The sequence below is a fragment of the Monodelphis domestica genome, chromosome 2 (assembly GCF_027887165.1).
Source record: "Monodelphis domestica isolate mMonDom1 chromosome 2, mMonDom1.pri, whole genome shotgun sequence".
NCBI classification, from domain to species: Eukaryota; Metazoa; Chordata; class Mammalia; order Didelphimorphia; family Didelphidae; genus Monodelphis; species Monodelphis domestica.
In genome coordinates, this window is record NC_077228.1 from 83,358,078 (window position 1) to 83,384,653 (window position 26,576).

The 26,576-nt window shown below is 34.1% G+C and overlaps 1 protein-coding gene across 4 annotated transcripts in view; it reads left to right on the top strand.

Moving 5' to 3' along the window:
* Positions 1–26,576, top strand: part of HMCN1 (hemicentin 1) — a 520,282-nt gene that overhangs the window by 135,474 nt on the left and 358,232 nt on the right. For 3 of the 4 annotated variants that reach the window (XM_056815653.1, XM_001375804.3, XM_016430009.2), the window contains exons 3-4: positions 3,095–3,253; positions 3,860–3,982. In XM_056815653.1, coding sequence (XP_056671631.1) covers positions 3,095–3,253; positions 3,860–3,982 — 282 coding nt within the window. Of the gene's footprint in view, positions 1–395; positions 497–3,094; positions 3,254–3,859; positions 3,983–26,576 lie in introns of those variants that run through there. The other variant, XM_056815652.1, reaches the window with a different exon arrangement.

Here is a 26,576-nt window from a genome sequence, read left to right on the forward strand (position 1 = left end):
TATAACTATATTTTTTTGTTTTTGTATTAAAATAATACATGCCACATGCCAAAATTAAATGAACACTGCTTACTGCCCTCTCTTCCTTTTGTCTCTCCCCTCTCTAATTCCATTGGAATATTTACTCATGCTGTAAATGTTCATTGTACACAGTATCAAGTTAGCCATGATGACTTATCCTGCATATGTACTTCATGGTATCCTCTTTTACAATGTACTTTGGAGAAAGATTAATAAAAAATATTTAAGGATACAAAGAAGTAACTAAAAATCTTAAATTCAGCAAAATAGAATCTATAAAGAAAGATGAAAAGATATTGGAGGCTTACCATTGAAAAAGGGTGAATAACTAATGTTTTGTTTTTTATTTTAAAGTCAGTCTGTAATCTCACTATTTGGAAACTCACTATCTTGGAAACTCCCTCTATCCATGAGGATCCACAAGTACTCACCAATTTAGCCTTCTGAGCCTAGAGACTTGCTAGGGGACAATGAGGTAAATGACTTGACCAAGGTCACATAGCCAGCAAGTGTTGGAGTTGGTAATTTAATACCCAAAACCAGCAGAGACAGTGCTTGAACCTAGTTCTCTAAGACAGACTCTTTTCTCTTTGTCATGCTGCCTTTGTCATCATCACTTAAATATGGAGGATTATAACAGAAATAATATTGATCAGATAATTTTTTCCTTCTCAAAATCTAGAACTAGAGCAAATAGTTCATGTGATTTCTTTGGCTAGATTTAAGGAGTTTAAGGGTTTAAGCACAGGAAATAAGCAAAAGGGGAGAGAGAAATCCCTGCATTACAAGACCTTACATTTTAATTAGGGACTAATGACTCCTTTGAGGCCAAACACAACAAGTCTAATCCTCATTTTTCTATGACAGTCCTTCAAATATTTGAGGACAACTATCCTGTTCCCCCGCCCATCTCCACATCTTCTATTTCTAGGCTCAACATTCCCTGTTCCATTAGATGCTCCTCACATGGCATGAACTCAAGGCAATTCACTATACCAACTGACCTTTGGCAGGTATGACCAAGTTGAAAAGTTTCCAATACAGACCCAATGACAGATGATTTCTGTTATTCAAGGATCAGCCAAACTAAATTCGGAAAGGTTACTTGTCAGAAGGTTGGCCATCAAGAGATGAATTTCTTTGGCCAAAGTAAATTATAAAAACCATTTAGGAAAATCTGGAGGTAGTTCTGTGTGCAGTGGTCAAAGGAAATATTCATAGTGATGAAATCACAGATTTTCAGAGGAATATTATCCAAAATTTTATAGGATCCCCAGGAATTTTATGACTTTTGGTTAATGGTTATGGTAAACATAGCTCTTAATTGACACATTGTGAAGCTCACTGGGATAAGCCTTCCAGGAGAATTGGACTAAACCAGATGACCTCTTTATATCCATTTGAGATGATAATTACTGATATATAAAGTTATGGAATTTTTGAGCTGGAAGGAGTCTAATAGAACTTTATTATTCAGTATTCTTTATTGGTGGTAAAAATCATTAAGCCAGATTTAATTAATAGTCACTCCCCAGTTTCACTACTGACCTTCCAGAGAAGGGGAAATTAATTTGTATTTTTAGAACATATGTGAGTGGAGGGAAGGAAGACAAAAGAGGAAGAAGAGTAGCCTTATAAGAAGAAAGAGCTTAAGAGAGCTCAAAGAATTTGTTTTCCTAGAACCCAAACCAAGAAGGTACCTTAGAGATCCTTTAAGCTAGATAAAAGGAGGGGACTGGTCTAGATCACTTCTAAGGACCATACCATTTTGATTTTTTTATAATGCTATGAATCTATAATCAAATTGTTTCCTTCTACACCTATTTGAAGTCAACTTCACTAAGTTTATATAACTTTTTATTGGAGTTGGATGGGAAGTATTTAATTTGGAGCACAAAGTACTTTGTCAAGTGTGGCAGACCTGGGGGGGGGTGTAGTACTATTTGCTCAGGATTTATTGCAACTTTAGAGTACTTGAGGTCTAGGGAATGAGCCATTGGCATAAAAACTGAGAGAGGAATGCAAAAAAAGATGGAAATACGTCAAAGACAACCACCTATTTCAGAATGGTTACTTGAGTCAACATTTAGCCCAAGAAAAGTTTCTTATGCCCCTTTTATATTCCTTATCTTCTCTTCCATAATTCATGTCTTCCACTCTAGGACCAGCTAGATGATAGATTAAATAGATGTCTTTAGCCTACAGATTTTACTATCATTTATAACATTGTTTCTATGAGAAAAATTAATACTAAGTTGAAAAAAGCTGACTTGAGATTTTGAAACAAAACCTGCAAAAATGAAATATTATAACTTAATTTTACATTTAAAACATGTTTATATACAGAAATATATATATATGAATAAAATGACATACATAACTTTTCAAACAAGTATTTATAATATATTATACATTATATCTATCTATATATGTGGCATAATAAATGTTGAATTTACCTTAAAGCTCGGGAAGTCAAGGGGTCAGATCCTGCCTTTGACATATATTTGCTTTTTCAACTGGGCCAGTCACTTAGCTCTACAGTTCTAGATATTTCTCTAAGACTATAAATTATGGAGAAGGAGCTAACTGGAATAAGTAGAAGGAGTCCCCTTGGCCAAAGAAATAACAAGTCTAGTTCATTTCCTGGACAACATATTTTATATATAATGTTATTATTTATTGTACGTGTTATATATATAGAGACACATATAATGCTCATATATAACACATGACAATATACCTAAACATATATGTGTATATGTGCATATACATAACAAATACCATCTTTAAAATTCATATCCTGTCAATGAAAATTTCTATTTCTAAGTACAACACTCATACATAGAAATATTTAATTACGTGAAGTATGACAATCAGTGCAGGCATTCTTGGGTCCATCAGCTAGTGTTTTGTAGTTTATTCATACCTTTTTTCCTTGCAAAATGAGTAATTGGATAGGACATACTCAGAAGACAATGAAGAGAACCTTACTCATTAGGAGAATCCCAATACAATTGAAAATGCCTTTTTAAATTAATGAAATTATTATTATTATTATTTTGCTTTTGAACAGGGAGGTGGTGATTGTCCTGAAATGAGCATCGGAGCCATCAAAATTGCCCTGGAAATTTCTCTCCCTGGATCTTTTATATATGTGTTTACTGATGCACGGTCCAAAGATTATCGACTAACTCATGAAGTATTACAACTTATCCAACAGAAGCAGTCACAAGTAAGTAGAAATTCACTCTAGGGCTTTCCTATGTGACCAGAGTGCTAAAGTGCTGGAGATGATTTCTGAAACCTAGCTATTGTTTGTGAAAATTAAATTATTTGCATAAATTGGTAACAATAGGTCTCTTCAAACATTTCTAATAGTTTATATACAAATCTTTATAGTAGTAAGACAATTAATATTCATGCATTTTGGGATTTTTTTTAGGGGGAGAGATTGGATTTTGATCGGTAATTTCATGGTTTTAGAATTTTCTGGTGTGGAAACTCTTTGAACTGATTCAGATAAATAATTAGTCCATGATTTATATTCTCTGAAAGATTAAGCAAGTTTTCCATGGTTGCACAGCTAATGTCTAAGGAAAGATTTAAAGCCACATCTTCCTTACTTCATATATTACTCCACAAAGCTTGTTGAGACTGTCTCTCTATTGTTATTTATGGTTTATCTGTGCATCAACTTTTATATATGTTTTCAACAGAAAATATAGAAAAGAAATGCTTAGGAGATATATTATTAATCTCAGAAAGCATGTACACTTACACTTTTTTATCCATAAAACTGGGTTTAAAATACTTAATCTAGGAATTATTTGGATTATAGGTGGTGTTTGTGCTGACAGGAGATTGTGATGACAGAGGTCATATTGGTTATAAAGTCTATGAAGAGATTGCATCTACAAGCTCCGGTCAGATTTTCCACTTGGATAAAAAGCAAGTCAATGAGGTAAACTTTGCATGATTTTTTGATAACTATATCAGAATGGAGGAACAGGGAATTCAGTAATTTCAGCCATCTTGTCTAAATAATACTGAATTAATCATTCAACTGCTTGATAAAATCTTCTTGATAGATTCATTATTTATTCAACCACATGTCCATTTGATAAAGGTGGATAGTCATGGATTAAATTTTACTGACTAAATGAAAGTTGAATCTTAATATATTTATATTCACTTATAATTATTTTCTGTGTAAGCACTAATGCGTTTAGGTTTAAATATAGATTTGTTTGAAGAAAAATGGAATTGATGATAATTCTTTTTTCTCCTGGGTTCAGTAAAAGAGTTCAGTTAACACTGCTGACATTGCTTTTTGGTTACTTGTCAAATGTTTATGAAACAAAGAGGGATATTGGGCAGTGGTGTCAAACACAGAATATTAATATTATCTATATTTTCTCATATTTTTATTTATTTTGTTAAATATTTCCCAATTACATTTTAATTGACACCTCTGATTTAGAGGCTTCCAAGGTATGGGGTAGATCTTCTGTTGGGCATTTATGGAAAGACTTGGAAAAGAATTTTCTCAGAATGAATAGTTGTAGAAATGTTGAAATCTCTAACAATATAGAGAGTAGCCTTGTCAACAGATCATGGATCCCTCTAAATATTATTGGCAATGGAGAATATAAACCATGTATTTCTTTTGGCCAAAGATATCTGGTAGTTTGAATTTGTTTATGTTCATTAAATTACTTTGTAATTATACTCAAATTCTGTATTAAAAAACAGGACTGTGATCATTTGTAAGGATTTTTGAAAAATATCATAAAAGATTCAATTTTCATAAGATGATAATTGTCTATAAGATGTGAAGATTTTATCAAATGATATAATCATCTCCTTTTGATGACCACCTGAGGATTTAGTTCTTATCTCTTAAGTGACTGGTTACAAATACATTTATATAACTTTGATGTGTTGTAAACATAATGTAATTTATTTGTAAAAAAAAGTATCTGATGGATACTTTAAACATAATTCTTAACTGATGTAAAGAATTTTTATTTCCCATGAGTATGACATTCATAGTGAGTATGACATTTATAATATCACAAACTGAAGATCATTGCATTCATTGTACATGAATCAGGTTATTATTTCATTATTTCAACATAGTTCTGATTTTGTCTTTCTCTGTTAACAGAAGTTATCACATCTTAGTGGCTAGGGACCATTCCCCCCTCCCCCCAAAAGGACAGGGGTGCAAAAGACTTGTGGCCATCCTTTTTTCTTCATAATTTTTTTCTCATCTTAACTGGATTGGTCCCAAGACTAGCCAAGTGAAGACAAGAGTCACACATTCCATTAGTGGGTCAATATTTTAAGACTTTTCTGTCTGAGAAGACCTGATTAGAACTTGTGTTCCGTTAGCGTAGTTTTTGAGAACTTTTCACAGGAGTTCTTAACTTTCTTTTGGTGGTATAGATCCTTTGGTGTTCAGGTGTGCTGATGAGCCCTTCTTTAGAATGAAATAAAATACAAAAGATTACAAGGAAAAACATTGAAATGAAGATGTAACTTTTTCACATCCAAGTTCAAGGATCTCCTTCAATTTATCCATGGATGCTATTTGAGAACTCTTATTCTAGAAGGAAATAAAAGAGATCAACCCAATTTTTGGCATCTAGGGAATTCCAAGTAAAAACAAAGAGAGTTGTGTTCCTTATATATTAGGTAGGAAGTTAACAGAACTCTGGGAAAAAAATGAAGTAACTTATGGTCTCCCAACATATCTGTTAAAAAAAAATCTGCAAATAAAAGGTCCATCAACTACAAGATTTTATTTCATTGCTGTCAGGACTGATGTTAGAAAAACAATTATGTTTGATGGAGTGTGAATTTGGCACAGCTTGAAACTATACTGATTAATCTGTCACTGGTGTTTTAAATAATATGTCTAGCTTGTTCCTGCTATTTTGGGTACAAATCACTCCTGGCTAAATGTTCAGACGGCACTTTTTCTTTTTTTGGTTTAAAGAGACTTTCCTTGAAACCCCTTTTTGTAATGAATTTTTAAAAGTAAATGTCATTTTATTTGTCAATATTCCTCCTTGGCCTCACCAGAGGATATTTGAAAAAAAACATGACCCTATCACTGACCTTGAAAATAAGAAGAAATGGGTGTTTCTTTTGGAATGTGAAAATGTGTCAGAGGAGACTATAATGTTATAAAAATCTACAGCAAATCTGTGAGAACAATGTATGTTTTTACTTCCCCTCACCTCTTTTAAACTTACCTGTTAAATGTCACAATAAGAAGTAAGGACTCCAATAAGATTATATTAATAGTTTCTATTTACTTTAACATGTACACAGTTCACATGTATAAATATATTAGCATTCCTTTATGTCAGCAGGCAATCATGGAACCCAGTAGAAACATAATTAGTTCACTAGGGAGTGGGTCTATATTAATTACTTCAATGGAAGTAGACATATATCTGTCTATGTAAATAAACACATTGAACATAAACATACACACATTTATAAGTGTATATGTATGAGTATACACATAAAGAAATCATATACACTTGTCATGTGTTTAAATAAGATTGAAAGATAAGATGGACACATGGATTATTCTCACAAACAACTGATGTGGAAAACAAGACAAGATATAATTTTAAGGAAAAGTTATCTACCCTAGATATACTGAGGAAGCAAATATTCTGGTTATCATATTTTCAGAAATTATAGAAGAAAATGGCTACAGTAATAATGGAATTATAGTAAAAAGAGAAATGAGAGATTCCATAGCCCATCTGAAAGAAACCCCAATTTTAACACCCCAGAAATGTCATTCTAGACAAATATAGGTCAAAGAAGGAAAACTGTAAGAGATAATTTAGTCACATGCCAAGGATCTCTACTTGTCATGATTTAGGTTTATAAAGGAAATATGAGAAAGGAAAGAATATAATATATTAAAAGGTCTATACCAAAAAAAAGAATCCTGTAAAGATGTTATTAATTGATGGAGAAGAAATAGATGATTAAATCATTTACCTCCAGTCAGTCCCTATTCAGGATACCAGAGCTATGTTGATTAAAAAAACACAGAAGACAATTGAAACCCAACCTATAATCAATTTTAAGCAACTTGAAAGGGATAAGTGTTGACAGAGTCTTTACATCCTGAAAGGGGAAGAAAAGACTGTTCCTCCAGCATCACACCTTCTTGTATGGTAAAAGAAGATACAAAGAAAGTCAACTTTATGTTCCTGATATTTTGTTTTAATGAAAAACAATAAAAATAACCTAAAAGAAAAGAAGGAAGAGGGGCTTATTTCTTATAATTGGAGAACTAGTGGGAAAATGGAGGTGGAGGAGTTACAAGGATTGAAGATCTCTTGAACCTTGACCTTAGTTGAACTGAGCAAAAGGATGGAAAGTATCAAGTAGCTATAATAAATTAAATAGGGAAGTGGGTGAAAATAGGGACAAAAGGCAGTATTATTGGGACAAAATAGTTGCAGGCAAAATAAATTTCAGCTAGAGAGTTCATTATGAAAGTGGAAGAAGAGATAGAATGTCAAGGTGCTGTGATCTGGGACTGGATTAGAAAAAGGAAAGAATAGTATTAGGATCAGACTATTTCAGTTATAGTTTACCAGAACTGATTTTGTTCTTTCTTCTTCTTTTTATCTTTTAAAGACAAGAGTCAAGGACATAGGATGGAATTATGGGACAAAGATTGAAATGATAGTATTATGAAGGGAAACAAACCTAAAAATCATTACCACGAATGTGAATGGCATGTACTCATCCACAAATGAAAGGACAGAATCTCATTAAAAACAAAACAAAACAAAACAACAACAAAAAATTATTTCAACTCCTTCTTAGACATTCATCAAGTATGAGTCAATGTGTAGAGATTATTCTCCTAGTTTTGTTGTAGAGATGAGAAATTAGTCATATGCTTGTCTTTTTTTCAACAAATACTTGATTTCCACCCCACCCCTAATCTAAGTATATGGTATTTTCCCTTCTTTTCAATATTTTGAACACTAAACCCACCATACATTCATATTTATATTGTCTTCTACAAAGACCTCTTCTCTATACTGGATCTCATGCAGCTGTTCTTCCTATCTTTGTTTTCTTTGTTATCATGTCTGCGTCCTCATATTGGTAACTGTGACCAAGAATCCAAATATAGTGTCTTCAGTGTCATCAAAGGGGAAAATTGTTTCTTTTGGAAAATTTTTTAAGATATTTTTTTCTAGTTTCTTACTGTTAACCTACTTCTAGTTTCATCCTTAAATGTCTTCAACCTGCTCTGACCTAATAGTGCCTCATGTCAAGTTGCTATAAACTTGTCTTACTTTCCAGTAATTCTTACTTTTTATGAGTCTGAGCTGCCCATAATCTTCCACCATCCTTTTGTGAAAGAATTTATATGCAAGTTTGTATTATAAACCAGTATTGCTCTTGGCTGCAAAAACATGATACTTGGCAAAATGATCAAGTATTTGCTGGCAGTTTCTAGTCTCTTTTGGCCACCTCTTTGTGTTGATTGATTCATATTGGTTAAACTTCCTTAGGAAATGGTGAGAATCTATTCTTTTATCTATTTTCCCTTTTTCTGAGGCATCATTAACTTGTTTGAATAGGTCAGGTTAATATTCCTTAGGGTAAGAATGCTTTAATTGTGTCCCCATCTTCTAATTTTTTCTAATTTGTTATTGCTTTGTATCCTTGAACAATTTGATGGTCTGACTGTTCAGAAATTATTCACAAAAAATCAGTCATTTTTTCTTTTAAGACAATATTAATTTAAATTTTGTAACATTATCTGGTACTCATTATATCCAGTGTCTCTTTATTCTATTTTTAAGGAAAATATTCAGAATACATAGATATAGCTCTCTTTAGCCTACACATCTTTGGTCTTTTTTATTTATTAATTCTGATCCTCATCACATTGAATAAAAAATAATTATTAAATCCTTTTTTTTTTGCCAAGCGAGTCCATCATTTTTATTCTGTGATTGCAGGTGCACTAGAGCCATGGGAAGCTCTCTTCCCTGAATCCTACCCTTCTTTTTTTTTAATTTATAATATTTTATTTGATCATTTCCAAGCATTATTCATTAAAGACAAAGATCATTTTCTTTTCCTCCATCCCACCCCCTCCCCATAGCCGACGCATGATTCCACTGGGTATCACATGTGTTCTTGATTCAAACCCATTGCCATGTTGTTAATATTTTCATTAGAGTGTTCGTTTAGAATCTCTTCTCTGTCATGTCCCCTCAACCACTGTAGTCAGGCAGTTGCTTTTCCTCAGTGTTTCTACTCCCACAGTTTGTCCTCTGCTTGTGGATAGTGTTTTTTCTCCTAGATCCCTGCAGATTGTTCAGGGACATTGCATTGCCACTAATGGAGAAGTCCATTACGTTTGATTGTACCACAGTGTATCAGTCTCTGTGTACAATGTTCTCCGGGTTCTGCTCCTCTCGCTCTGCATCACTTCCTGGAGGTCATTCCAGTCTCTATGGAATTCCTCCACTTTATTATTCCTTTTAGCACAATAGTATTCCATCACCATTAAATTCTTACTATGTACAAAGTACTTTGCTAAATTCCAGCAATAAAAGAAAATAGGAAGACAAGCCTTTCTCATGAGGAACTCATTTTCTAATAGGAAGAGATAACATATAAACTACATTTCAACTCTGTCAGATAAAAATTGCTAATGGTTTTTGAGGTGCAGCAGCCCAAGGCATATGATAATTTATTTTCTTTAGTGGCATTTCCGTGAACAAAATCATATCCACTTCTGATGCTGAAGCATTTGAAATTGCTTAAGATTTTGGTGGAAAGAATTTTCTTTCTGGATCATTAGTAGCTATAGTAGTGTAAGGGGGGAAAAAGTTAATTTTATAAAAAGGTTGGACTGGCTTATATTTAAAATAGGGCCTTTAGGAATTTAATTTATTCCAAAGAGGTTCATTTACAATTTATTTACAAAATGTAGAAAGAGTGAAGTAAGGAAATCAGAGAGAGGGTAGGGTAAGATATCTAGCCTAAGCACTAAGTAATTTACTCCCGGCCCCTGGCTCAACCCAGGCAGGGAGAGTTAGTTTTAATTGAGGACCTGGGGAAAACTTTCTCAAGTGGTAGGTCTATCCTGAGGCTAGTTTCTTCAGAAAATATTCAGGAAAGGAGTCAGCTTTTTCATTCACCATGTGTCAGTCCCAAAGAAGAGATTTAAGAACAGCCTCACCAGGAAAAGGGGTTCAGGTCCAGTCAGCAGATTCCTCTCCAGTCTCAACTCTATAGAATGAACTGTTTCTCACAGGAAGTTTAACTCCAAGTAGAATTCCAAGTAAAAACTGCACTCAGGAAGTTTTAACTCCCTTTTAAAGACACTTTTTTTGAATCATTTCCTGTGCCTTCCCCCAATTTTACATCTACCAATCATAGTTAAAGGTTTGCTTCAGGAATGTCCGGGGCAGTTAGTTTAATTATGATTCATCACCCACTATTGCACACGTGGGTTACAAACCTCCCCCACTCAAGTGTGAATGATTTCATAATCACCTTTGGTGATTAAATCTAAAAATGGGCAGATTCTCCCTACAACTTTAAGTAGGGTGTTTACACTTTTGGTGATTTAAACCTAAAAATGGGTAGGGGAGTTAATTTAATTTTCACAATCAGGGGAGAGTTAATTAATTTCAATTTCACAATTAGGGGAGAGTTAAATTTAATCTTCACAGTAATGACTACTTAAGCAACTGGAACTATAGATCAAATGAAATAATATCTGTAAAGCCCTGTAAAAATACAAAATATTCTGTACATGACTGCTATTAAATGTTATCTATCACTGTAGCATCCAAAAAAGCTGTTGCCAGGTTGTATCTACCTATGGATTGCTTTCCTGAATGTCTATCCTACAGATGTAAAAGTTGGGCTGATAGCTTGGAGGGCTCTTTTATTCCTGGCAATTTTGGTGGTAGTTTGCCAGAGGTTGTTGTCGGTATTGATATGGTTGGTGGCTTTTCTGTACAAGAGGTACTTCTTTCCAAGATGATTATTTCTAGGGTTGGCCTGAGCAGAGTCTGAGGTTATTTCTATTAGGATATAAAAGCAAAGCTAATTTAATTTGAAGGCTCCTAATTGAGTCTTTTAAAGAGTTTATCTCTATATGGTCTATAAAAAATGTTGAGACTTAGGCTACAGTTATTTATGGGACGTCTTTTTGGATATATACTTATAAATATTGCAATATAAGAAGACCAATTGTCCTATAAAACAGCATATCTTATTGGCTTTGTATATGAGCTAGAATTAGTGTTATAATCTCCTTTTATTTGCATCTTCTATTTAGCTTCAACTCCTTTTTGTCTTTGGCTTCATTTGCAACAAGAAGGTCAAAGTTAATATAATTGTGTTTATCTTGGAATATTTAGATTTTTCATTAGAAAAAGATAGTAATGTAGATAATTTTGGACTTGTAGTTTCTGGTCAAGAGAGACAATTCATGTTGGTTCTAAATGTAATTGATTGTGCCAACAGTCAAGCGAATGTATTTAGGTTGTCTAGAAATTAACATTTTATTATTCTCTCTTCTGTCTCTGCCCATCACTACAGAGAAGGCAACTCAAAAATAATGATGGCTTTTTGTATTTCTTTCCATCTATGTCCATGTTCAAATAATCAGTTCCTGTCTGGCCCATTGGGTGATGATCCTCTTTGTACAAAGGGTGACCCTCAGAAAGTAAATGTAATTTGGTCAAATCCAGCAAACCAATACAATACCTTCAATCCGACCTTTTAATCTGCTGACATAGTTTTCAAGAAGACAGAGTATTTTCAGGGCACTCTGAGGCATCACTTTTTTTGGAGAATAATGATAAAAAATAATGTTGGAAGATCATAATTTTCATTCTATATGAAGATGGTAAAAGGTATTTTAAGATAGGTGAAAGTTTTGGTTAATATTGTTGATAGAAATAATTGTACCAATTATGTTATTGAGCAATTATTCCTAAAACTAAAGAAGTTTTACTCTTAAGAGCTCCTTTAAAAATATTTGTGAGTAGTAAAGTTCAGCAGATAATTTTATTTGAAAATATCTTATGAAATGGCAAACTTTAATGTTCTCAGATATACAAAATTTTAAAATGACATGTATATGCATTGGCATTTTTTTTGCCTTTTTTACCTTTGGTGAATTATTATTGCAAATGTCTTGGGAGTTCACTTTTTGATAATCTAAAATGGAAGAGAAATAGTTAACCGTTGAAGGGAAGTTTTTGTTTCAGAGATTTTCTTGTGACCCACAATAAACAAATGGAAACAGTCTTTGTTCCATGCATTTTCCAGGTTTCTTTAAACATTCCTCAAATGACCTGACTGCAGTGAGGTTAGAAAAGCAAAATCTTTGGAGAGATGGTATAAGCTCCTTCTGAGTCTCTCTATGTAATTTAGGCCAATATTTGACTATGTTACAAACACTGAAAATGCCATTCCTTTTTTTTCTTTTTTGTTTTTTCTTTCTTTTTGCTGAGGATCCCAGAGGAAAAATATACGTCAAAGTCACTGGCGAGAGGGGATAAAGAAAGGTCTTTCAGAAGTTGTTGATTATATTTTTTAAAAGTTATAAACAAACAAGTTACTTTAGGACATACAGCAGCTGGTTCATCCCATCAACTTTGTCTTCCAGATATGATGTTGAAAACCTGAGTACGTTTTTGTTTAATCTAAATTTTGGTATTTATTGCCTATATTTGGGGAGCCAAATGGCTTAAGGAATCAATGGCCACAATTTTTGAAGACGGGAGCTTTGTTTATAACTCCAACTTATTTGTAAATTTATTTATAAAATTATAAAAATGCCATTTTAGCTTTTTCATATAATATACTCGAATTTGCTATAGTGACATATAAACTTGGGTTTCATGCTGCATAACTACATTTTAGATCAAGCATCTCTTCCTTCTTTCATTTCAGTTCCACATGAATTGAAGCCAAAATAGACATATTCTTACACTGAATTATCCATTAGAGTCATTCGTGTTATGAGAAGGCTCCAGAATAATAATATCTTGTGTTTGTTTAGTGATTTTCTCAGTTTTCATAGTATTTTTGTCCTCACAAAAATACATTATTCAATTCATTATTTGACATCTATGGAGAGCTTAATATGTGCCCCACTGTTTTAGATACTGAATTCAATTTAGTTCAACAAATATTTAAGTGTTTATTGTGTGAACAAGGCCCCATGATAAGCTGAAGATTCAAAGACAAAATAAAATATTGTTTTTGTCCTCAAGTAGCTTATCCTGTCTTTTAGTCTTGGATAGTGGTATGCTCTGTTTTAAAGAAATAAAATTCAGTAAAAATAAAAATACAAAATTGTTAAATCAAAGGGATAAGTATTAATATTAAGAAAAGATTTTAATTTTATGAAATAATTGACAACTAAGTTTCCAAAAATAGAACAGTACAGATGGAATTGACTTTTAAGTCCACCTAAGTTCAAAACCAAGTCAGTTTAGTGATGTAGTGGATTGAGTGCTAGGTCTGAGGTTAGTAATACTCATCTTGAAATGCATCCTCATACACGTAATAGTTATCTGACCCTGGGCAAATCACTTAGCACTATGTGCCTTGGTTTTATTAGTTATAAAATTTATGAAATGAGCTGGAGAAGGAAATGGCAAACCAGTATTTTGCCAAGAAAACCCAAAAGGGATAATAGAGAATTGGTCACAATTAAATAACAGCAACAAGTTCAAAAGTACCCAAAACATGGATCCATATGTTAATAAATGAGTAAACCTTCATTACGTACATACTATATGAAAGGCACAAATAAGTGCTTGTCATATTATGTCCCAGTACCCAAGGAGAACTTTGCAAACATATACAAAACAGCTGTCTTCCCTCTTTCAATTATTTCATATAACTCCTTTTGTTATTAGAATTATGAGGGGATGGGAAAGCCTGCTTGTAGAAGATAAGAGCTTAGTTGGGATTTGGACACCAGGGAATCCTGTAGGTGGAGATAAAGAGAGATTATTATGGGCATGAAGGACAGCCAGAGAAAATGCCTGGAGCTGAGAGATGGAGTGGAGTGTCTTGTTCCTGCAACAGCAGGGTCAGTGTCACTGGAGTTGTGAGGAGTAAGATGTAAAAATATGGCAAAGGTAGGATAGGGAGGAATAGTTATGAGAGACTTTGGAAAAATAAAGGATTTTGTATTTTATTGTGGAGGGGATAAAGAGCCACTAGAGTTTATGGTGAGGGGTGGTGGGGAAGGGGGAAGGAGCTTGATATGGTCAAACCTGAGTCTTAGGAAAATCATTCTGGCAGAAGAATGGTCCATGCATTTGAGGAGGGACAGACTTGAGACAGTAGAGTATTAAAGACTCAAGACTCACCAGCAGGCTATTAAAATAGTGAAAACATGAGTTGATGAGGGACTATACCAGGGTGGTAGCCATTATCAGAGAAGAGAAGGGAGAACATTCAAGAAATATTGCAAAAGTGAAATAAGCAGTCCTTGGTGATGGATTGGATATGGACATTCAAGAAATAGGGAAGAATTGAAGATGACACTGAGGTTTATAACTGAGGGACCTGGAGGATGCTGATGCCTTTTATTGTAACAGGGAAGTTCAGATGAAGGGAAAGATTAAGGGGAAGATGATGAGTTCTGTTTTTGGACTTGTGAAGACTTAAAATGTCGATTGCACATCTTGTTCGAGATGCCTAAAAGATGCCTGTGGGAATGTGAGATGAAGTTAGGGCAGCATACGCAGATTTGAGAGTCATCAGCATAGAAATGGTCATTGAGTCCATAGGAGATGATGAGATCACCAAGTGATGTAGTTTAGGAGGAGCAAAGAAGAAGGGCTAAGACAGAACCTTGAGGTTTAGATTTGAGGGTACACTCTGAGTAAGGATTCAGTAAAGGAGGCATAGAATTGGTCTGATAGAGGAAAACCAGAAAATAGAGATATTAAAAAAAAACTAGAGGTAAGAGAGTATCATATCATTTAGTAATGTCCTTCAGTGAATTTATAAAGTAATATTTTTTTTTTCAAATCTGCAAACCAAACCAAACCAAACCCTGTTATAAATAATAAATTTCAAACAAAACAAAAACCTGCATTGGGAATATTTCATAGATCCCCATACTCTGACAAAAAAAGTTTGTTCTGTACTATCAGGAAGTAGATATCATATTTAATTTTTAGTCCTTTGGATTTGTGAGTGGTCATTGTGTTGATTAGTTCCTAAATCTATGGTTACTTATATGTATTATATTGTGGTTCTGCTCACTTCAATTTGCATCACTTAATACAAGTTTACCTAAGTTTCATGGAAAAAATCCCTTTTATCATTTATCATACCACAATGCCATTCTGATACCTGTACCATAATTTATTCAGCTATTTCCCAATTGATGGTCTCCTCAGTCTACAAATATTTGCTACCACAAAAGAGGTAAATCTTTTAATACACATGGACATTTTTCCTCTTTCTTTGATCTCTTTGGGATATAGACCTTATAGTGGAATCTCTGGGTCAAAGAGTATACACAGTTTAATAGTTTTTTTTTTGGCATAGCTCCATATTACTTTTGCAGAATGGCTGGACCTGTTCACAGTTCCATTAATGGTACATTATATGTGTTTTTCATAGCTTCTCCAGTATTTGTCACTTTCTTATTTTTGTCAACTTTACAAATTTGATGAGTATGAGATGGAACCTTAGAACTGTTTTAGTTTGCCTTTATCGAATTATTAAGTATTTAAAGCTTTTTATATGGTTATTGATAGCATTTCTGTATCTGAAAATTCTGTTCAATGTCACTTGACCATTTTTCAATTGGTGAAAAGATGATTATTTTTACAAAAATCTGATTCACAGACATGATCTTAGGAATGTATTAGTTGTTAAATGAGAGGCTTTATACAATTTAACAGGGAGTATCCCACTACTATTCTGATGAGTTTAAGTTGCTACAAAACTTATGGAATATCAGCTATGTAAATTCAACATCTATAATTATCTGAAGCTAGACTGTACAATAAATTTTGGATTTAAACAGTTCAACCTTCTGGAGAGGGACAAAATTTGAATAGAGTAAAAGCTCTGTTTGGGATTACATAGCCCAAACAATTATCTAACAAATATTATATTTTGTTTTCAATCAGAATTAATACTGTCTAGTAGTTCCAAAACAGAAGAGTAGAAAGGATTAGGAAGTGGTAATTAAAGGATTTGCCCACGGACACATAGATAGGACACATCTAAAGTCAAATTGAACCAGATCCTCCTGTCATTATGCCTGACAAATTTTTAAAAAACCCAGAAGACTTTATAACAACTTATCTTACAAGTTTTACATAGACACACAGTTTGAAGAAATAAAAAGTGAGATTTTGTTTTATGCTACTCCAGGTAATCTGTAAAGAATTGTGATTCCAAATTGGACCTAAACAGGATTTTTTGTTTTGAAAATAACTTTTTCTTACTCTTTTATTTTATATCACATATATTTTCCAATGGGTCCCTTTCCTTTCTTTTCCCTTTCAGAAGCTATCTCTTATAATAAAAAGGAAAACAATGGCACTTATGGAAGGAAGTCAGATATTATATTCAGTTTTCCCTACCCACAACCTCCTACTTTATCAAAGGAGGTATTTTTTAGTTCCTTTTCTTTTTGTCCATGATGGATAATTATAAGATCAGAGCCTTCAGCTCTGATTGTTTTGTTGATTTTCTTTTTTACATTGTTGTCAGCATTTTATATATTGTTTTCTGATTCTTCTTATTATACTTTGCATCAGTTCAAGTAAGTTTTTACCATGCTTCTCTTTTTAACATGAACATAAGTGAGTCACAAAGACTTGTTAATTTAGCAAAGCAAAAAATATAAGCCATCAATAAATAAGTATTTCTTAAGTATCTATTATGTCAGCCACTTTGCTAACTTCTGGGAATTCAATGACAAAAATAAAATAATCTTACATTAAAGGATCTTATTTTCTCTTAGAAATTATATGTTATACCTACTCTGCCTCCTGCCCTCTGTCCCCTGCCTACTACACCAGATTCCAGGTACCTTCTTGTTTCATAGCCACTCAAAGTCATCAAATCACACTAAGCAGTGGTCCCTTTTCCTTTCTGTAAAACTGCTGTCTGTTGGGTGTCTCTGCCTCCTTATGTCAGATTTCACCGGCTTCTTTTTCTTAGTAGGAAGAGTTGTCTTAGTAAGAAGAGTAAGCTTTTTATTTATAGGTCTAGGATCAGATTGAGCTCTTTTGTGATTATACACCCCAGTCAGTTAGCTTAGTTAGCCCTTAGTATTCTTAAAATCTTTACTTTGAACCCCTTTCCACTAATGGCTTTATGAACTTCTTAGTCTAAACTCTCCTTCCAATTTTGGTCTGATTTTCCTTTGAACTCTGGTATCCCTGGGTCAGGTGTGTGTGTGTGTGTGTGTGTGTGTGTGTGTGTGTGTGTGTGTGTGTGTGTGTGATCTTCAAATAATCCTGAAGATTCTATTTTGTAAAACTGTGAAACAACTGGATAGAGATGATCAGGGGAAAAATCTTCCCATCTTCCATAATAGTTTCTAACTTAAATAGGACAAGACTGAAAAATGGACAAGTAAGTCTAGTAGAGTTAACATTTGACCTGTTTTCCACCAGAAAGCAAAATAACTGTACAATTTATATATAGACACTCTATCCTACTGAATCCCTGTGAGCTTATTAGAACCATTTTATGGTTAGAGAAGCAGAACATCTCTATAATAAGTATCTTATTTGAGGATTATACAGTGATAAAAGGAAATCACTGACATAAGTTCATTTAACTATAGTCAGATTTTTTTTTCTGCTAGCCAACAAGTTCTTTTTTGCCTTTGGCCCTAAGGTGTCTTTTGCAAAAGGTGTGTTTTTAAAACTCAAAGGAACACCTGAAGTATATTAATGAAATGATGAAACCAATGCCAAGAAAGGGACGGTGAAGGAAACAACTTATTTCTGTGACTGTGAGAAAAGATTTTTAAAAGGTGACCAAAAATGATAAGAACATCTGGCTATGGATAATATTGAGAGTTAATTAATAGTATGGAAGAAAAGATTTGTCAAAGGATATTCTTAAAGTTCAGTCTTTACAATACATATTAGGCTACAAAGGTGCATTGAATTGGTAAAATCCTGGTTAAGGCTTTGCCATGGTCAGTCAAAGGTGAACTTGGGAAATAAGACAAAAGCAGTTTATTAGCACCCAAAGGGCTCAGGCATTCTAGTGGGGCTGGCCAAATTCTAATTCTGAGCCGTTTTTATTAGATAGGAGTAAAGCAGTTTACATACAAAGATAGTACAATCCGGATTGTTAGATCTTTTAGTGAGGATGTGGGTTTAGTGTCTTGGCTCCTCTACATTATGGTATCTTTTGGAGATGGTATTAGCCCTTGAGGTTATGGGAGTAGTCTGCAGGAGATTGGGGCCAAATACCACTATCATTCAGATGGATGGTCCTAATGGCTGACTTTGTACATTGTTAGATTGATGCTGTTGGTCTACATATCTTTATTATCTGAAATTGTGCTTAGGGTGGAATTTTAATCATTAGAAGTCAATCAGGATTTTACTCATGAAACTAAAGAACCTAAAAATTTAACACATATTACTCCAGGAGCACTGAAACAACTAAACCTAATTAGCACATAATTAGCAAGAATTATTAGATAAAGTTGGATTGTGTTAAATAGCTCTCATTGTTAATGAAACCTTTCTGTGAGTCATTATAGTAACTAATTACCTATCAACCTAAATTGAATCTGTCTTAATTACTTATATATTATTTTTCACATCATGAATTACCTAGTTGGATTGAGGGTTCTTTTGTGTTGCTTCCCTCAGGCATCCAAATTCTTAATTCTGACTGCTCCTTTAAGGAACTCTCATCTAGTTATTGTTCAGTCCTGCCTGACTCTTTGAGATGACAGTTGAGGTTTTCTTGGCAAAGATCCTGGAGTGATTTGCCATTTCCTTCTCTGGGTCATTTTACAGATGAGGAAATTGAGGCAAACAGTTACGTGATTTGTATAGCTCATAAGTGTCTGAGGCTAGAATCTTCCTGATTTCAAGCACAGGTTTCTATGCATTTGGTTACCTAGCTCCCCCTAATTGAGTCTAACCTCCCATTTAACAAATGAGATGACTGGCATAAATATTAAGAGGTTAAAATTTTTGCCTAAGGTCATAAATCATGGATGAACTTGAATTTTAGCTGTGGTCTAGAGATTCCCAGAGAAATAGTAGTTCTACCGTAGCATGTTGTCTAGACCTTAAGAATTCTGGAGTTGCACGGGGTGATCTGAGGTCCCTCAGAGGTTCAGGTCTCTTAATTGGGTCTCATAATCCTACAAACTTTAGTTAGAAGGAACATTTATGTTATATAGTGGCCAGCTTCCAAAAGACCTCTATCACCTATTGTTGGCAGCCTCATTAACTGTATTGACTTTGCTGTTGACTATATTCTCCCTATAGAATTCTTTCCCTCCTATGATCAAGGAGAAACATTCTGTTAGAACGAACTTATATTCGAGTCTCAGATTTTAGGAAATCAGTAAGAAGAGATTTCACAGAACTACACAGACTCCATTGATTCCATTTGTTATAACCACTTGAATAGTTCTCAGTGGACAAGATTTGTGGTGTTACTTTGGTATCCATTTTATCATGTGGACTATGGACATCTAAATAGTACTCTAATTTAGTCTAGCATATTAAAAAACTTTGAATAAAATGCTGCTTTGCAAAAAAAAATGTCCCAGGGAAGGAAGTATTGGGAAGCATGAAAGTCATAGTCAATGAATTTGGATCAATATATTATCTCCATTGGTTAATAAATGGCTTTTGTTGAAGGCTCACAGTGTATTATTACAGTATATAAAATCTGAAGAAGCAGTATCCTGACTTGTATTTCCCAGGAATGTTTGTTGTTGTTTTTCCAATGGGCTCTCTCCCCTTTTTAAAAATAGAAACGTGGAATGAAGATGTGACGCTAATATTCATCACTCCAGACAAATCCCAATTTTATTATAAAAGCAAGTCTACAGCACTTAAGAGAGCTGAGCTCGTGTTCAGATGGTTTTTCCAATATAAACCCAAGATGAGTGAGCCAGTTTTTAGAAAATAAAAAGCAATTTGTACCTTTGCCCAAAACTTACACTGAATATTTTTGCAGCTTCAAAAATATTTGGATAAGTCTTTTAGTATTTTTTCATTTTACTCCTGATACTTCCTGTTTCAAATGGGGCCTAAAAGTTAAGAGTACAATTTCCCTAGAGAAATCATTCTCACAGGAATTTTAACCTAAGTAGAGGCAGAAAAGGTTGGCAATATTAATGAAGTTCACTTCATTTGAGACTGAAGGCAAGGCGGAACCAATATTTACTAGGAGATTCAGATAATTATTAAAATGTTTATTTTGTTCTCTATAATCTCAGATTCCTTTTTATTTTAAAAAAGAATAAGAACCATTGTAAGGAGACTTTTATAACAAGACAGGCAGATTATTTTATCTTATGTAGGATATTTTTCATAGACATATTCATATTTTACATTCAATCTTTGTCCATATCAGGACTGAATTGTTACAGGCATGGTCTTAATAGCACTAAGTGATAAAGGAGTAAGAAAAGCTCACTATGCCCCACTGGGATGGACAATTAACAACCCAACAAATCAATTGTTCTTTTAGCTAACAAGTTACACTTTGATTATGCAAGTCTTTAGCTATCACTATTAGCAAATAAGGTTATTTGAATTTTAAAATTAATGTCTTTCACTGAATACATTTACAGGATTAATCAGATGATGTTGCATAGAATACGAAGGCAAATGGCAATTTATTTATAGAAAAAATCATGAATTTATAAAAAGTATAAATCAGCATAATAATTGAATTATTGTATTATTATTCTCTGCTATGATTGTAGGCCATCAGCCTTGGACATCTGTAAAAATGAGCATTTATTATTTGTAACTCTATGCAATGAAAAAATTAAGTACATTCAATAATAAGTACAAAAATGACAATAATTACTGAATAGTAAGAAAGATAATCTGATAATTGATGATTTTGAAAAAGAGACTTGAAATTGTTTTCTTCTCAATGGAAAAAAATAAGCATAATTGAATATCACAAAACAAATGGTTGAAATTATTCTACCTCTAAAATCCTGAGTTCTGAAATTCATTTTTGGAAAAGAATCTCTAGTCCTACCTTTCTTTCTCCAAGCTTGTTTTAGCCTCAATCTGAACTTCAATTCCATAATATCTCTATTTTTCTAGTTCTGGCCTCATTTAATGTACTGTCATCCATACTTCAGTGTAACATCCTTTTGGTTTTGGATCTACCAACCTCCATATTTATTTAACTGCCAAATCTATCTGCCCTCGATCCTGTGAAACTAAATCCTACTGGAGAAAAACATAATATTAATCCACTACTAATTTTTGTTAATTTCAATTTATCCTTCATTAGTGAATAGTAAATCTTTTATTCATCTTTTAGCAACTTTATGTCATGTTCATCATAGAGGCCAATTCTCATGAGCTATTTATTGAAGAAAAGAAAAAAATGTTTTCCTTCTTCATGCAGTGCCATTTTAAAATTTAATGGGAGAGGAGTGAAAGCTAGATATAGAGTACAGATATAGATATAAGAAGAAAGCTTATTTCCCAACCTTTTTGTTAATTTATGTTTTCATTAGTAACAACTGAAAAGGATAATATACTATCAGGGAAGTAATGGAAGTTATTGACTATTTTATTCTTTTTTCATTATTTTTATTTTTAATTTATTTTTAATTACTTATTATTTATTTTATTCATTACCTTCTGTCTTGGTATCAATTCTAAGAGCAGCAAGGATTAGGCATTTGTCCAGAGTCATGCTGCTAGAGTATCTGAAGTCACAGTTGAAACCAGGTCCTCCCAACTCCAAAGTTAATATTCTATCCACTGTGTCACCTAGCTGTAATGACTATTTTATTCTTAATCAGAATCTGAGATTCCTGAAAGTTATAGCGTTCAAAAAAAAGGTGTTTGGAAATAGTATCCAACTCCCTCTCCCTTCTCTGTTCTATGATGATGATCTTGTCTTCTACCTGAATAGATCAAGGCTGTTTGTTGTTAGGTCCTTCAATTCTCTTAGTTCATTTTCCTAAACCTTGTATCTTTACCTAGATGTCTTCCTTGCCTAGGGGCTCAGAAATTGAGGTTGTCCTTATCCTTACAAAAACTATGGCTAGGAATATCCTATTGCCTCTTGTATAACCTTGCCTCATTAATTATCTCCTCTCCCCTCTTGACTAAATTTACTCTTTCTATTGTTCCCTTCCTCTCGACCACAAATGTGCTCACATTCCCTGTGTCTAAAAAATGAAACAAAACAAAAAGTAGAAATAATTTTTTCCCTTGATACAGTTACTCCTTAAAATTATCCCTTGATCTCTTCCTCATCACTGCCAAACTTTTAGAAGGAATAGTCAAAAGAATACCTCTTCTTCCCTACCACTTTCACATTCCTTAATTAGATTTCTACCTTTCTCATTCTTGAAAATATTGATTTCAACTATGAAATTCTTATCATTAAATCTAAATTTTTAAGAGCTGTTATTCCATTAAACTCAACAATATTCCTTGCATCCTTCCTCCTTTCTCATTCTCACTGCAGTCACCTTAATTGCCTTTTGAATTGGACTACTCAAATAGTTTCTTTGCTGTTCTTTCTGCCTCCCCTCTCTTGCCAGTCCAATCCTTCACCTGCTTCCCAGAGTGCCTACTGCACTGTTCTCGTCATGCCAGTCTTCCTCTCAAACATTTTCAATGACCATACTGGATATTGAATAGAGAATAAATTTATTATTCTGGCATTCAAGGCCAACTTAGATTTCTAAGTTAATTTTATATTACTCCCTTTCATGTATTCTTGCTAAGCTAAACTGCTTATCCACCCTTGCTTCTTGTCTTAGCCTTTGCTGACACTATTCCTCATGCCTAAAATGGACTCTTCACAATGTGATCTGTTGAAATTGTTCCCTTCCTTGAATGCTGGGCTCAAGTACTGCTTCTCTTCTTTTATTTTAAAATTTTATTTAATTGATTAATTAAGAAAAATTTTCCATGGTTACATGATTCATGTTCTTTACCTCCCCTCCTCCCTCCCCTCTCCCATAGCCAATGCTTAATTTCACTGGGTTTTACATGTGTCATTGATCAAGACCCATTTCCATATTATTGACATTTGCACGAGCATGATCCTTTAAAGTCTACATCCCCAGTCATATCCCCATCAATACATATGATCAAGCAGTTGTTTTTCTTCTGTCTTTCTGTCCCACAGTTCTTTCTCTGAATGTTGATAGCATTCTTTCTCATAAGCTGCCCCTCTTCTAAAGCCCACAGGTGTAAGTGATATTCCTGTCTTTAAGTTTACAGAATTTATTTTATTGTGTTCTTTGCTTTGATCAGAGTCTGCTTTGTAAGGAAGAGAGGAAGTATTTCATCCCAAATGGAGGGGACAGCAGGCCAGTGGAAATGTGTGGAGACAAGGAATGGAGGGCCAGTTCAGTTGAACTGGAGAGTCTAGAAAAGAAAATGATGTGTATTCATGGAGGAAAATGGAAGTTGGGGCTAGGGTCTAAAGGAGTTTACATGGCAGAGGAATTTCATTTTCTTCTAGAGATAAAAGAGATAGAAGTTCTGTTCTCAATTCCTTTATTAGTTAACTTTCCCCCTAAAACCTCCCCTTTCTCCATATTCCTTTTAAAATGAAGGCTAGTGCTGCAACATTAGATCAATTCAAAGGGAAGGTCTAACACATGCCTTTGTACATATCCTTCTATAAAGAAGTAACAAGGGCTAGGGACTCAAATAATGAAGAGATTGTAGGAAAACCTGAGCCTCAATGCTTCTTAGACACTTCTTAGTTGTGTAACCTTGAGCAAGTCATTTAATTTCTCTAAATTTTAGTTTCTCCTTCTCTTTTTATTGACATATTAAGAATATTAGTTGATCCATCCAGAGGAAGAACTGTGTCAGTAGAAACACAGAAGAAAAATAACTGCTTGATCATATGGGTCAATCGGGACATGACTGCGGATGTAGACTCTAAATGATCACCCTAGTGCAAATACTAATATGGAAATTGGTCTTGATCAATGACACATGTAAAACCCAGTGGAATTGCTATGGGAGTGTGGTGGCTGGAGGGAAGGAAAAGAACACGATTCATGTAACTATGGAAAAATAATCTAAACTAATTAATTAGAGAAATAAATAAACTTAAAATACATATACATAATGGGAAAAAAGAATACTAGTGGATCACAGAGACTGATTATTTTTGGTTTCCCTGTGACCATTGCATCTGTTTTTTTACTCATTTCTTTAATTACATCTTTTATTCTGATTCTTCTTTTTGGTTCATTTGGTTCATTCTTCATTTGGTTCATTATTTTTCATATGTTACCACCTGTTCTGGCCCCTTTTCCAGCTTTATGTCACAGAAAGTGCCAAAGTGTAAGGAGATGAAAAGGACTGAGCATTTTTATCTTTTATTCCTTTGTTTCATCAGTTGTCATGACCAAGAAGATTTATTTACCAAATGATTGGCCTACTGGTGATGTGCTTCTCTGTGATTAGCTAGGTTGATTCACAGGAAATAGACTCATCCTAATCCCAAGACCTGGCTAAAGTCTTTTCTACATAGTAGAACTCAACAGAACATTTATTCAACTGGAATAACCCATAAGATCATTTGCTCCACTCCATGCTCCATGCAGGCATCAGTGTAGTACTTTGTAGCAGGAAGCGGGACAGAGGGTGCAATGAACCATAGTTTTTGGACCATAAAAAATTATATGCATTTATTTCCAACAATCAACTATAGGACATACTTGGCTCTAAAGAGTGGCATATGCTAAAATAGTATAGTAAGGCCAATAGCAACAAAATATCTCTCCTATAAAACTGGGTTCATTCTTCTACAAATATACACTGCATGATTGGAAAAACTGACACACAGAGTTCAAAAGGGAAGATGAAAATGTTGGGACCACATGTGGTCAAATTAACTTAAAGGTCTGATACTGAAAGGCCTTGACATCTTTTCTAAATGCCTTTCTTTTGAAAATTGGGTCACTTAATATAGGGTATAGGGCAGGTACATGATATGATACTTAGTCCTGGAATCTCTACGCTCTCTTTTAGGCTTACCTGAAATCCTAGTGTAGGTTACTTCTACATATTATCATAAAAAAAAAAAGATTGAACTCAAGCCCTGGAATTAACAAGAAGTTCTGCCTCCACAGTTCTGCTCTTTAGAATCTTATCTCTCAGATTTATCATCTCCCAAGCAGATGCCAGACTTTCTCCTTTCCCTTTGACTTCTATTAGAATTGGGTAGGTTGTTTTTAAATTTCCAGATTCTTTGTTTACTTCTCAATTAAGTTGGAAGCCAAAGATAGTGCAGGGACAAGTTCTACCATTGCTTCTGCCCACAACTTGACACCTTTCTGTAATCCTTACATATGCAAATGAATCATCCAAATCAGCAGAGAGGGCAAGAAGAAGAAAAGAGAGGATATCTGGAATACTTTGCTTTATACCCTGGGGTATTTCTGAGACTGATTGTCCATTCAAGATTTATAAATATATAGTAATAGATAGCATCTATAGCAGCATTGGTGAAAGTGAGCTCCCCCCATTCCTGAGAGATTGGAGGAAAGCAGTACTTGTTTTTGGAAAGCTGGACAGAAGGGCAGGATATGCAAAAAATGTCCTCAGGTGCTGGGATGGAGCAGGGAAAGGAGCAGTTCCCTCAGGGCCGGGGTTGGCACAGGTGCCAATACTTCACCAATGCTGCTCTAAAGGTGGTCCCATATCTCAACCAGGGTACTTAACCTGGGGTTTATGGACTATTTTTTATTAAAAATATTTCGATAACTATTTCAGTATTATTTAGTCATTTATCAAGTTATGTCTGTCTCTTTCTGATCCCTTTTGGTGTTTTCTTGGCAAAGATACTGGAGTGGTTTGCCATTTCTTTTTTCCAGCTTATTTTACAGATGAGGAAATAGAGGCAAACAAGGTTAAGTGACTTGCCCCGGGTCATATAGCTACTTAAGTGTCTGAGACCAGATTTGAATTCATCTTTCTGGCTCTACACCTGGCACTCTATCCACTGTGTCCTGTATTTCAGTATAGTTTCCTATCTAATCTAACATACACCATTTTATGCATTTAAATGCATTACATCGCTTTATAAAAAATTTAAGCTGACTCAGTGATCCATTGTTCCAAGAACTGCTTGCCAAGAGGTATTGGGAAAGGCATTTTTCCCAATCTGTAGCTTTGTATTGTTAGCTGTTGTTTGCCACATAGCAAGACATCCCCTACCTGTTTGTACCTGACAACTGTCACCCTGGGGAGAAACTGAGATACAAGAACTCATCCCTTATTACTGACATGCACCTA